Genomic DNA, 13,251 nt, shown 5'->3' with positions numbered 1-13,251 from the left:
TCAAAAGGGTCAATGGTGGCCACTGCCAGTACTGCGCGTGCTGCAAGGACAAAACAAACTCCGCGCTGCTTGCGAGCTACAAGGAATGCTCGGAGTTGCATTTGCAGAGGATCGTGGGTACTGCGCATGCGTGTCCGTAACACTTCCGCATGTTCAACATGGCCGCCTTAAGACGGAAATCATCGTCGTCGGAGACTTAAATTTCGATAATTTTAGTGATTATTCTGATATTCCAATGACAATGAAAGTCTGGTTACGTCTTTACATCCTCAAAACGCCTCTCTTATCAATAAACAGAATTACTAACTAATACGAATTCTCCCAAAAATACGCACAAGAAAACTGAAAGAATGTAGCTGGTCCAGAGGAAAGTACAAAACACAAAAAACATGGGAAGATTCGTTGTCCTTTCTGTCATTGTCCACAATTGTCTCGACATGAAACCTCACCACGTTGTCAAATGCATTCCTGCGGCATGTTCCCACCTTCTTTAACCGTAGGCATCACTAGGATTGCGACTTATGATATAAATACTGCAGTTCATAATTTGGGTATTTGTTCCCTACCGCCGGAAACTCATCTGTGGAGATCACTCGCTGACTCCTGAGGAGTAATGAAGAGAACTGCGCAACTTCTTCGTGCATCTTTTCCACCATTTATTCACCCCAGTATGCCGCAGCGAAACACGGCGAGTCTGTGGGTTACCAGCTCGCTGGCGGTGGCGATCACTGTGTACAAAGAATGTCTAGGGTCTTCAACACTGGGGCTGGTAACCGCACTTTGTCTATGGAGCCGACCGGAGCAGTTAATCGCGGATTACGGTCTGTAATAGCCTTTCGTCGAGGCCTTCGTGGCTGTGTGTGTGTGTGTATAACTGCAAAGCGACTGGACAGGAGACCAGGCGAGTGGCGCAGCCACAAGGGCTTTTCCAACTAGATTTTGAGGTTTTTGCGGTGAATTATTCATAGTCTTTCTGATAGGCCTATGCATTACTCATAAATTTCATGTAAATAGTTACAGCAGATAAGTCTTCGAAATAAACGGCATCAACTCCGAAGCTTACGCAGTGTTTCCATCTGGGTTTTCATAAGGGCAATAAGCGGTGAGATGACAACTATGATGCTTGTTGATAGGGCTGGTGCTGACGTTGAAGTAACACTAGCAAGTAGCAGTTCATCAAGGCCGAATGGTCAAAGCAAAACGGCAGTGCTTGAAATATGGAGCTCTTAGTCTCACCAATATCCCGTGGGCAGAAACGAAAACGTCACGCTCGCGTACAGATGCTTCAATAGTGCAACGGTTTAAACTCGGCAAGGTGAAGTTTTCCAGCAGCATATTCTAAAGAACTGTCCAAATACTGCTCAGACAACTGACCTGCACTTACAGCCGCCGACACACTTGACACGCTCGCCATCTTTCGTATATTTTCAATATGCATAATAGGTTAATGTATACTGACCCCCTCGCTTATGATTGGTTGGGATGTTTGCTACCCCAACGGGATAGAAAAAAATCCATTTGGAGCAAGATATGGGACCGAGAGAACCCCCCCCGCCTTTGTGTTGGTCATTGTTTGATCGGAATCGCAGGAATTCTTTACAGACTTCTAGGGGGGATATGGTAGGTAACAATAGTCTAGAGTGTGTATAGGGATTGGACAGGTAAGGGGGGTACCCCTCCGTCCCATATCTTGCCTGGTATAAAAAATTCGGAAACATAAAGAAAAACATAAGAAATTCCTGACAAGTTGGGAAAAGGCCTCGCAGCTGCGTCACACGTGCATGTGGTCTCCGGTCCAGCCGCTTTGCAGTTACACATAAACACAGCCGCGAAGGCCTAGCTTGGATAGGTCTGTGGGGACTTCGTTCTAACTCCTTGTGTTTGATAGCTCCATGACGAATATCAACTCTGTGAAGTACTTCTTTCGACATGTTATAAACAATTTGTGGGTTTGCAAGAGAATGGAGGGGCCACGGGACAATGGGCTAGGTCGACGTTTGGTGATGGTGGTGGTCGTGTATGGTCCTGTGATGTGACTGAAATGGGGCATACAGGCTGACCTCACGCGCTGGCCAACCAGGCATCCACGCATCCTCACACATCATACTCGCAGTCATCCCTGAGTGCCCAAGGGAGCCACCAACCTAAAGCTGCACGGCCTAAAATTTTACATCTTGTAAATCTTCCCCAAGTTTCAAATAACACCAACAGTTCATCCTATGGCCAACATACAGTAAGCTCACATTCCAATGACTGTCCTCGCAAGCATGCACCGTCCACGCATGCAAGCAGCATACGGTTTCACCCGTAAGTAGGCTACTCAAAGTAGAAAAATATACACTATATAAAAGAAGTGAAGATGTCCCAGGTGCCCCTTACGGCTGTGAGGTTCGAACATCTTCATACTACTACATGGCTCTCTGTTTTGTTTTATTTTAGGAAGTAAGTCCGACAGTTGACTAGCTCGTGCGTCTAACTGTCAGTCTTGTATAGAAACAAAGGCCTATCACCCTGTTCATATTTATCTTGTTTAAATCACGATACGTGAAACAATATTGGAGGTGATTTGTATAACTTTAATCATCGCTGTATACTGCAAGCTGGAAGTGTCTAGAAAATACATTTTCAACGAAAGAATTTACTTGGAGACGAATTTACTTTCATCGTTAAGTAATATTTTGTGATAGTTCTTACTCGTGTTTGTTTTTCTTTGTTTGATTTAGACTCTTGCTTTTTCATAAACTCTTTATATACTCCCCATCTTAATTTGAAAAGCACACACCATTTGCAAAAGTGAATTTACAGAAACGAATCCTGATTTTTTGCTAAAGTTTATAAATAATGAACCTTACAATTGCATTCTGTTATATGTAGTATCCAAAAAAATGTGAAGTACACGAGTAAAGCACTGTAAATATTTTTGATAATATAAAAATATCTTTTAAGTAATTTTGCACAGGTACTAATGTTTTTATACCAATATACTATATTAAAATACCATATGAGAACCGCACACCTGAAGCAATGCACTGGCTGATAATCACTGCAACTTTAACTTATTTTGTCTGGTCGGCATGCAAACCGTGACATAATTTAAAGCCTGCTGTAAGTGTCCCTCGTGAATAAACTGCTCCATAAATCACATGACACTGTACATGCGTTTTTGGAGAGAAGTGCGAATACCGAATGTTACACGGAAGGACGACAGAGTCAATCGTCTTAACAGTTCTCTTTGTGCCCTTATAACTCAGTGGCGGATACAGTAATTATCCAAAGAGGGGGCACCCGACTGAAGGCAGAACCCCAACTTATGAGTGAGCCATATTTTTCTCATCTTTTAGACCGTTTTTTATTTAAATGATTAAATAAGCAGGAGAGAACTGAGATTTCACCTCCCCCCTACAAAAAACAAAGAAAAAGAAAAAGGAAAACGAAAAATGATGAGAGTGATCAAACCGGGTGCGCACAACTCTGGATAACTTGAAGGTCCTGTGATATCCCCGGATAACGTTGCTCAAACCCGCTCATCCTCATCTGTAAAAACAGATTGAATAAATTAACGTCACTGATAAAATAGGTCGATACAATTATTACAGCATTCCTCCCAAAATTTCCGACAAGTTTCAAGAAACTGTGATCACTTGCATGCAGTTAAATAACTAGTATCTCACTATACATGTAATGCAAAAGAATCATAAATCTTAATATGAGCACCATTTTGCGTCTCAAATATATATCCTATAAGCTTAACTCCTAACTAGCATCAGTCTGATCAGTCATGCATCTTCTGCAATTTCCACGTGGTTTCATTATTTTGTAACCATTGAATTAAGTAATTGCGAAGTTCAGATCTTTCTTTAGGTTTCTAATGACAGTTTGTCTGTCGAGGTATCAAAGTTGAAACTCTTCTGGATTGCTTTCGTGCAAAATAATTAACCGGTTTGCAGTCTTGCAGTTCAGTTTAATAAGTGACAGACTAGAGTATCAATACTGTTCGTCATCATGTTCCATTCTGTTAAGAACGTAAGCAGAAATAAAATGGAAATAAAACTTTGATATTAACTTAAGAATCATTGCTTCACAAATTCGATTCGCAGAAGTCTAGTATCCTCGCCATTTATTTCCCTGCCAGCGAAGAATGGCCGTTGATTTTCAGGATCTGTGAAAATGAACGAAATATAAATATACGGAAATCGTTGCAGAGTGTGAACCTTTGTATTTTAATAAAGTCGCTACCTTTTACGTTAGTATTTTCGGCGATGCCCTGTAAGGCCATGCACGTTCATTTGTATATGATACGCACAAGATGCAGAGTGGCTGAAGTGTTCACAATAACGGTTTCATAAGGGATATCAGGGTAGACAGCCAACTAAATATTAAGAATTTGGATTATTTGCTGAGTCGTATCTGCCCCTTTTAAACCTCACTTCAACCCCTTGTCGAAAAGTTGGAGGGCTTAAGTGCCCCAATGCCAGCAGAATCTTTTTCAAAGCAGAATCGTTCTAAGTCAACCCTTTATGTTACTTTTTTTACATACCTATCCCCTTAAAACTTCTTTTCACTCTATAATGCACCCCGCCCCTAGCTTCAGTGCTTCTGTACACTCCCCCTCCCACAAAAATGCATACTGCATGTAGTCTGATTTGCCCTCTTAACAGCCACGCCCACAAAATAACACCGTTATATTCCATGTGGTGATTTTGTTCTGCATGTGGTGATTTTAGTCTCTAGGAAGTTCCCGGTCATGCCTGAGCTTGTGCGACAGTTTGATTGTAGCTAATACATCTCTCGGGTCCCCTCTTTTACTACTTTTCAGTATGCTGCTGTGGAAGTACATTTGTAGCCACGCCCCCAAAATAACTCCGAGCAGCGATGTGGTTTTTTTTCTCTCTCTCTCTCTTTTTTTTTACTACCAGGTCATTTCCCAGTCATATGGGCGTCTTGGAGATACTGATATTTCAAAAATTCTTACTCTGCAATCTTTGGTCTCTGGCCAATGGGAGTCTACAGGCTTGTGATGTATGCCTGGGTTGAGGATTACATGAAATCTTAGCCAAATTGGCCCATTGATAAAATGATTAAGACCATATTTGGTGATATTTGTTGATCTGTATCCCTGCGCCATTAACACCAGGGTAATAGCCGTTTTAATTATAAGAAATTGGGTTATTCAGAGAACAGGAGCCTTTATTTGAGAATTGTTTACCTTCTTTGCCGGCAGTAGAATCGACGGGAATGAATTATGTTACGATTGCAGAGAATTACACGTAGATGACTTACCTTGTGGCACGGCGCCAAAATTGCCCCTGTTTATTTGCTCCATGCGTCTGTGAAAATCACGCGAAAATATAACCTTTTCAGTTAGAGTTTGCCTTAATTACAGTTATAATCTGGTGCTCTAACGGTTATAATTTGGTGCTCTAAAAAGTCGTTAGAACATCGGATTGTATATGAATTGTAATGATTCAAACCTTATTTCTAAAACCGAAACCGATTCAGAAAGACAATCTGATTTTAAGGTAACAAGCAGTGATTGAAGGTTTCTTACCCGATCCTGCGTGTCAAATCCACACGATCTCTCATCAAATAAAGCACCGCTGCTACAAGAAGGACGCACACAATCAACAGAGCAATAACTGAAATATGTCCAAAAACACAGTGTCTAAAGAGAACAAGGCTTCAAATTAAAGAGAAATTAAATGCCATGGATAGCTCCAAAATTCTAATCAACTCTCTTCAAATTCCTTCAAAAACAAAAATATACTGGTAATGCACATCGACCGTGGGATACCATAATATTACACGTACCGTAAGGTAGCCACTCTGTCAGACGGACTCCAGTTGTAGACAAATTGATTGAGTTGGTTGTACAGGTCGGACAGAGCTGGTTGGTGGAATTTGACGAGGTTGAGGAAGTCTCGTGACCCTTTGAAGTAATTCCAGCCCCTAAATACGAACATCAAAATGATCAAGTGTTGGTGGTATTGATGGTTTTGGTGGAAAGGAAGATATGACTATCAACCCCTACACTGGTGCACTTTTCCTATCGTCATATGAAATATACAAATACAGTTTATGATATAGACCTTATTATATGGTGTTTACTGACAATCATTGAATGTACATCAATGTGCTGTATTCCAACGCAATGCAAGTTTTACCCGATGTAGCTTTCAGCGTCGTGGTCTCAGTAGATGGGATGCGCGGTGTACTTGTTCTAGGTTTACATATTCTGTTACGAGTTCGGGTACACGACAGGACCTACAAATACGAAAACAAGCGTGGGAACATTAAACCCCTGTCCTCAGACATAAATAGTTAAGAGATCCAAGCTAGACCAAGAGAGGGCGAAATTTTCCTAGCAACGCAGGCTCTTTGGTGAAAACTGCACTTTGCTGGTTCATAAACGACTATGAAATACACTCCTTACAGTTACGTCTCTACCGGCAAAATAAAAACTCCCCACCAATGAGGCTCCTTTCAACCGACGAATAGGTGTTTCTGGTCAAGGCGAACTGCACAATATTTGTCGAGACTGTATCAGACGCGCTCAGTGTTGTCAAGACTGTGTCAGACGCGGTCCGTGTTGACAAGACTGTGTCAGACTAGACGCGCTCCGTGTTGTCGAGACTGTATCAGACGCGGTCAGTGTTGTCAAGACTGTATCAGACGCGCTCAGTGTTGTATTTCACGTAATCATTATAAAACATAAAAACATGTGAGACGGTATTAAATAAGAGGGAAATTATATTCTTGGGAAAGGAAATCTTCAGTCAGTAGTTTACGTAGACATGTAGGCCCTACACGAACACAGCGAAATAATCTTGAATGTGTATCATATCGATGTGTAAAATGCAGTTTACCTCTTTTTCGTTTTCACTGCAGTTCGGCCGGCATCTTCTACATTTGAGGCAATGGTTTTTGTGGTCCATGTAGTGGGTATGTAGTGGACAAGCGGTGCATCTGTCCCTTTCCCTATATAAACAAGTACATTAGTATTAATTTGCATATTAAAGTTACAGTAACATTAAAACGTGCAAAATCAATTGGTGCTGTGTGAGTGCATTAAACTAAAGTTAAAAAAAGGAAAAAAGCATGGACATAGATTTTTTAATGGCTGATTTAACTAAAACCATGACAGCCATCTTTGTACGCACTGTGATAAAAACTGAACATTAAGCAAATAAAACATGCACATGAAGTTGTAGTCGCGTAAAAGAATGACAGTCCCTGCAATTTATAATGTAAACGGTAGTAAACCATTCAACATCAACGCGATGCTCTATGGAGGGTATTTGCATGCAGTTGCTTACGGAGCGTCTGGATCAGAGGTAAAATTGAAGAATTGGCCTCTTCTGCAAACTTTATGTTCTTCACCACCAATGTAAAATGTTGCCCTTCCTTCGTCCTCTGGGCCAAGCATGCACTCCCACTGAGACTGCAAAATAAAAGTATGGGTGAATGTAAGGTTTTCAACCTACGCACAGTTTATGACCGTGAATGAATTGCCGAACACACTGAGGCGTACACAACAGCGCACTTTCTCAAAACGTCACTTAACTTTTCAACACTTTAGATCCGTATACACTGAAAGGCCTAGATGAAAGTTGAGCTGAACGCAAAACATGGCTTTAAGAGTATAAGTGGTAATTTTCGCCTTGATTGATTCCTCGATGAGTTTTCTGCAGTTTGCAGTTGTCCCCACTTGTATATCACTCTCTTGGAGGATTGCTATTGAGGTGCGAAACGACTCTGTCTTAGTGATTTTCTGTTGTCATTTTTGAAGACATCAACCGTAGTTTGACCTTTTGAACGGATTGTCTGACCTGTGATTAATGCTTGACGGTCACCAAAATACGTGCCTTAAACTCACCTTTAATCGTATCAAAAGATTCTTTGGTCTGTTTGTGGCCTAGGTTCGAAGAAACTAAGATTATGGGCAAAGAGGTATTTTGTTGTAATATTAAACATCTGAAGGCTTTTTGAATCTATTAGCATTAAACTTGCCTAATCCTTGTTATGCATGAACACGTACATGTAGCGCAGTTTCTTGAGGGATTTCTAAACGTTTAACTACAAACATCATGACCTTTAATATGCAGATCCTCCCTTACTGTAATGTTGGTATGTCTCATTATCAACTGGTCATTCGTGTGGTTTTTTTAATGGCACTTTGTCAGGTACATGTACATGTATTCAAACGGCGTTTGAAGGGAATATTGTGTGCTTTTTAGGAATTTGGAATGTTTGTCTGTCCTTTTAATTCAGTTGGTGTTGATTTATCGTAATTATAATTGTAATATGTTGGTTACTTTTTATTAATGAACCTTGTTTTGATCTTTTTAAATTGTTGTAATCACCGTAATTTGGCTTAAACATAAATAAATCAATAAGCAATGACACCATGCATGAACGAATGTGTCGTATCATGGTCGTAAATCCCGTTATGGTTATCGTTGGCCACCTCTTTTTTTCCACACTTTCTTGCCACTTATCAAAGATTTTAAGGCTATTTTGCTACCCATTATAAACCACTTGAATACACTGCAGTCCTTATTCTCTACGGCACTTGCAGATGTGCACCGGGCCACGTGATTCAGTGAGAGGGCAGTGCTACAACTGATGATGTAGATGTTAACTATTGGCCTAAACAAATAGTGTGGTAAAATTTGCAACCGGTAATGTATCACCTGTCAAAGGATAAGGTATCAGCTAATAACGTTTAATAATAATCAGTTTACAGTAAAGGGGAGACTGTTGCAGATTAGTTAATGGAAGTCAATTGGAAATGGCGAAACAATTTGTGATACATTATCGGTTGGTGATACGTTATGTACTGCTTACTAGTACTGCATTATCAGTTATGACGGGATTTTTGCGACTCGTGACTCGGGTCACTTTGAAAAGTGACGCGAACTGGGACTTGGACTAGGGGCTGCAGACTCAGACAAGGATTCGACCTGTGTATATCGGTATATCGGCGGAAATTACATCGTGCGTTGTTTCGGAGAGCAAAACAGCGCGTGATGCGGCTACTAGGAAATCGATGTACCACTTCGCCCCATCCCACTTCGCCCCATTTCCACTTTGCCCCACCGAATATTGTGGCGTTTTATTCCCACGAGCCAGCCAAGGTCTCGCCAGTCTGGGCGAACTGTTTCCAACTGTGGGGAAAGTCACCTGACCTAAACCTAAACTATTTGCCTTGGCCCTTGAGTTTGACGAGCAATCTAAGGTCCAGGGATTAGGGGTCGTTTGGACGGAAATAAACCATCGATCATTAATTGATTTGGTGACCTGGTCGACTGACACAACAATGAGCATGTGCGTAAACAAGACATTACCGGCAAGATCATCCAGACGTATTCAATATACGTTTCTTTAGCTTATGTAATCACTATATTTACACAATTGGAGTTACCTAGTTTATACAAGAGATACAAAGGAATAATAACACAAACTACAATTACAAAAGAACACTTTAATAATCCACACTCCGCACTCCGCAAAGTGCCGTCAATAATCCGCCATCCGCAATCCGCAAACCTCTAACCTGTATCCGCAATCCGCACTCCGCATCCTCTAACCTGTATCCGCACTCCGCAACCTCTAACCTGTATCCGCAATCCGCACTCCGCAACCTCTAACCTGTATCCGCAATCCGTACTCCTCACCCGGGTGACTGCACCCAAGATATCGGCGGACTGCCGCCATGCCGGTCTAACGGGTAACTTAGGGCGTCTGCCGTCACTCTGGCTATCCAATCTTTCACCGCTGTTTTAGACGGTGACCTCCGGACAACCTTCGACAACTCCGCCCACAACTCTTTGTTCTACCCACGGTCCTTTCTGACCGATATTAAGAACAGTACACACTAACTCAACTACTGTGGATACGATTGCGGAACCAGTACTTGAATTGCTCGCAGACTCTCAGCGGTAGCGTACTCAAAAGGAACGGTCACACACGTACGCATTCATCTTCCTCGTTGAACCAGGGCCGTTTTCCAATACTCAACTTTGGCTCGGTCTTAGGCTTCAATTGTTTTTTTAACTAGTTGACTTTGAAGCTGTAAGCGCAGTAATCGGTCTAATAGTGCCACAGAACATCAAATAAGATCACGCAAGAAAGCCAAAAATTACAGTAATCCAATATAATGTAAACGCTTCAGGCCCACAATCAGGAATTGGTTTTGGGAACGAAGAATGAGACGGAGACGAAGTTGAGTATTTGAAAACGGCCCAGGCCTCCAGACTGCCTCGAGACTTCTGCGAAACTGCCTACACGGCGCGCGGCATGCCACAAACCAGACAAAACAAACAAAAACTTGCACCAGTCCCGCGCTGCCTTGAACATGTACATGTACATTTACATGGGAATTACGCACAGATTAATGCTATTGTAGGTCCTACACGGGTACCAATTGGTACAATGGTCTCGCGCATTCTCTGCACCTATACAAAGATAGGAATGATGTCATCTTTCAACTTAAACCTAAACTTATTAAAGCCATTTTTCCACAATATTGTTCAGTCTGTTCTTTAGTAACAAAGGCACAGGCCTAAATGCAACAAATAAAAACATCGACGTTTGAGTATCCTAGTAACGATCAGAGAATCCAATTTGCAAAGGCAAAAACAAGATGTTACCGATTTCCCGACCGACCCTGTTTTTTGGCGAGACCCAAAAAATTTTTATTTGCAAGTTAGAAAAAACAAATTTAATAAATATAAGAAATGCAAATAAATAAATCCTGTCTTTTCTGTCTTCACAAACCACATCGGAACAACCTTTTCCTCATTATAATGTTTGTGTTTTAGAGTTTTCCCAGTTACATTTGCAACATTTGAAAAGCAACTTCTGTCATTCCACGATCTTTTCGTTTTTCGCTGTGGTTAAAACCCGTGCGCAAAGTGCTGGTTCCCGCCGTGGCGCGCCCATGCAAAAGAATGCGTGATGGGGTTGAGTCTATTCATATCGCAAGGACGATACGTGATGTGACATCGATGTTGCAATATTCTTCATGTTAACTCATAGAACTTTATGTATCTTAACTACGTGTGTATTTTCTGTGGATTTTCTGTGTTCACGTGTTCAATTTTAGGTTGTTTTGCGCGAATTGTCCTGGGTACTAGATGGCCCTGGTGCAATTTGTCCCGGGTACGAGATGTCCAATATTCAGCACGAAGATCAGTCATGGCATCCATTCCCTGCCTGAGCAACCCTTTGTAATGAGCCCCTTATATGCTTATTTTTATGTTAAATATACAAAGGACGGGGTATACTGATCAAATGTAGGTCAAAAGACTTTTTGTCATAGCTTATATGTTTTCCAGTCATTAAAATCAGAAAAAGCTATGGTGAAAAGTGAAACATTTGCAGAATCTGAAACATGTTTCAAGTACAATAATAAAGGTGACTTGGACTCATCTTTGTGACTCGTGATTTGTACTCGACCCGAATAACTCGGACTCGAGAGATGTGACTCGAACTCGGACTCGATGTTTGGTAACACGAATACAAGTCTGGTTGTGACACACCCTTTAGCAGTATCGGGCAAAGACAGACGAAAGAACTTCTAATGAAATAACTATCAGAGTCTTACCTCGTCATCACCTTTGTCGTCAAATTCTTGGTCATTTAAGGAAAGACATCCTACAATCAATAAACCAAAGCAGCAAACTATAGAGTATGGTCCAGATGGGGCATATGGGGGCATGACTACGCTGAACGTGCAGGCCAAAATGGCGACTGGGTGGTATAACAGGGGAACGTGTTGGTTCACTCTGCAAACCTTTGTTTATTAAGCAAAGTTTTTCCATGCTTTAAGCAATTTTTTGCTTAAGCAGCTTTATGAAATTAGACCCGTGTTTTGTGTTGTGATGTTTGTTCTGCATTGTTGGTTCCTTGTTGGTGAATGAGGGCCTGTGTGACTTTTGTTAACTATATGCGCTCTATGTGCGTCTTCAGAATACGAGTTTCAAAACAGGTAGAAACATTGTCAGACGTTGGAAAAGGACGGCATTTCTTCTTAAAGGTGAAGTCCGTCATTTTCCTGCTGTCAAATAGTAACCGACGTACCACTGTTGAAATGGATTGCATAGGCTACTCGGTTTGAATGTATTTATAGGACTCAACTTCCTGTTAAATCATTTATTCTGACAAGCAGTCACTTTAAAGCCAGGCCAACTCCAAGGAAACTTGCCATTAGCAGTTCCTCTAAAATTCGGCGAAGCGTGCGCAAGCGATGAAGGGACGCGCGCAAGCGTTTGTTGATTTAGTGGGAGACATCGAGAAGCTGCAATCAGCTACATGAGATCTCGTTTGAGGGACGCTGAATTCGGATGCAATTCAAAACATTACCCGACAGATTTTGATTTGAAATCAAAATCCTACAAAACAAAATTTTGGGTCCCTGAAGATTGCCCCGAAGTCAACTAGACACGAGCAACAGATTTTAAAATATATTGAACAAAAAGTTGATTCATTGTTTCTGTCGGAATAAAACCGAGTTATGTACTGAGGAACTGAAAATGAGAGTTATGCACGTTTTCACATAGGTTATTATTTTGACCAGCATTTTACTCAGTGTTTATTTCATCGTCCGAAAGAAGTCATAACTCGTATCCTTTCCCTTTTTCTATTTGAACGATTCCATGGCTGCCGAAAAGGGCTTTAGAACATTCAGCATCTTTTTTTAAACATCATTCTTAACACCCTCCTGTGATGTCACACTATTATTCTTTCTCGCCGTTATTTTGCGTGAATGGAGCAAAGCGCACCATTCAATATGTAAAAACGGCGCAAAACACAAACAAGGGAGACTGAAGTCACTATTTATTTCACATATTAGTTCAAACCTCTCTTTTATAATTTAGGCTCCTTGAGTGTACGCTATGAGCTTTTGTGCATATGAAGCTAAATCAAATAACCCATAACAATGATTACCTTTTTCACATTACAAAACAAGAAGTATCAAAAACACCGATGTCTAGTCTCTTACAGGGTTAACATTTTAAGTGAATCCATACTATGAAAAATGTAAGTTAATGCATGCCGTGAAAACAAAAAATTAAGTTAACAAAACATTTTATCGTAGAGTACACAATTTAATCGACTGGCACAAGTTTCATGTTCTGCCATTTAGTATCTCTTAATTAATAGACTACATTAATTTTTATCCAGCACATAATAATAATAACAACACATTTCTTATATAGCGCATCACATAGCACATCTCGATGCGCTTCA

The 13,251-nt window shown here is 41.0% G+C and overlaps 1 protein-coding gene across 1 annotated transcript; it reads right to left on the bottom strand.

Moving 5' to 3' along the window:
- Positions 1–4,070: 4,070 nt before the first annotated feature.
- Positions 4,071–11,768, bottom strand: LOC147800637 (uncharacterized). Its single transcript, XM_087135370.1, has 8 exons — positions 11,606–11,768; positions 7,314–7,438; positions 6,864–6,975; positions 6,162–6,261; positions 5,809–5,946; positions 5,549–5,636; positions 5,281–5,327; positions 4,071–4,159 (listed from the first exon to the last, which is right to left on the bottom strand). Exons 1-8 carry the CDS (start codon positions 11,717–11,719, stop codon positions 4,071–4,073), a joined length of 813 nt encoding a protein of 270 aa, XP_086991496.1. The 5' UTR covers positions 11,720–11,768.
- Between the last annotated feature and the right edge of the window lie 1,483 nt (positions 11,769–13,251).

This window comes from Acanthaster planci, linkage group LG01 (genome assembly GCF_054643075.1).
Source record: "Acanthaster planci isolate LZ-2023a linkage group LG01, COTS_SCS, whole genome shotgun sequence".
Lineage (NCBI taxonomy): Eukaryota > Metazoa > Echinodermata > Asteroidea > Valvatida > Acanthasteridae > Acanthaster > Acanthaster planci.
Note: the sequence above shows the minus strand (reverse complement) of the source record. Positions and strands in the feature narration are given on the sequence as shown.

What these genes read in the sequence shown, in the direction of transcription:
- LOC147800637 (XM_087135370.1), bottom strand. Translation starts at nt 11,719, where the DNA reads ATGCCCCCATATGCCCCATCTGGACCATACTCTATAGTTTGCTGCTTT. An exon ending in GACAGAGTGGCTACCTTACG is followed by an intron (nt 5,637 to 5,808) that starts GTACGTGTAATA and finishes GACATATTTCAG; the next exon opens with TTATTGCTCTGTTGATTGTG. An exon ending in TTTTGGCGCCGTGCCACAAG is followed by an intron (nt 4,160 to 5,280) that starts GTAAGTCATCTA and finishes TCATTTTCACAG; the next exon opens with ATCCTGAAAATCAACGGCCA.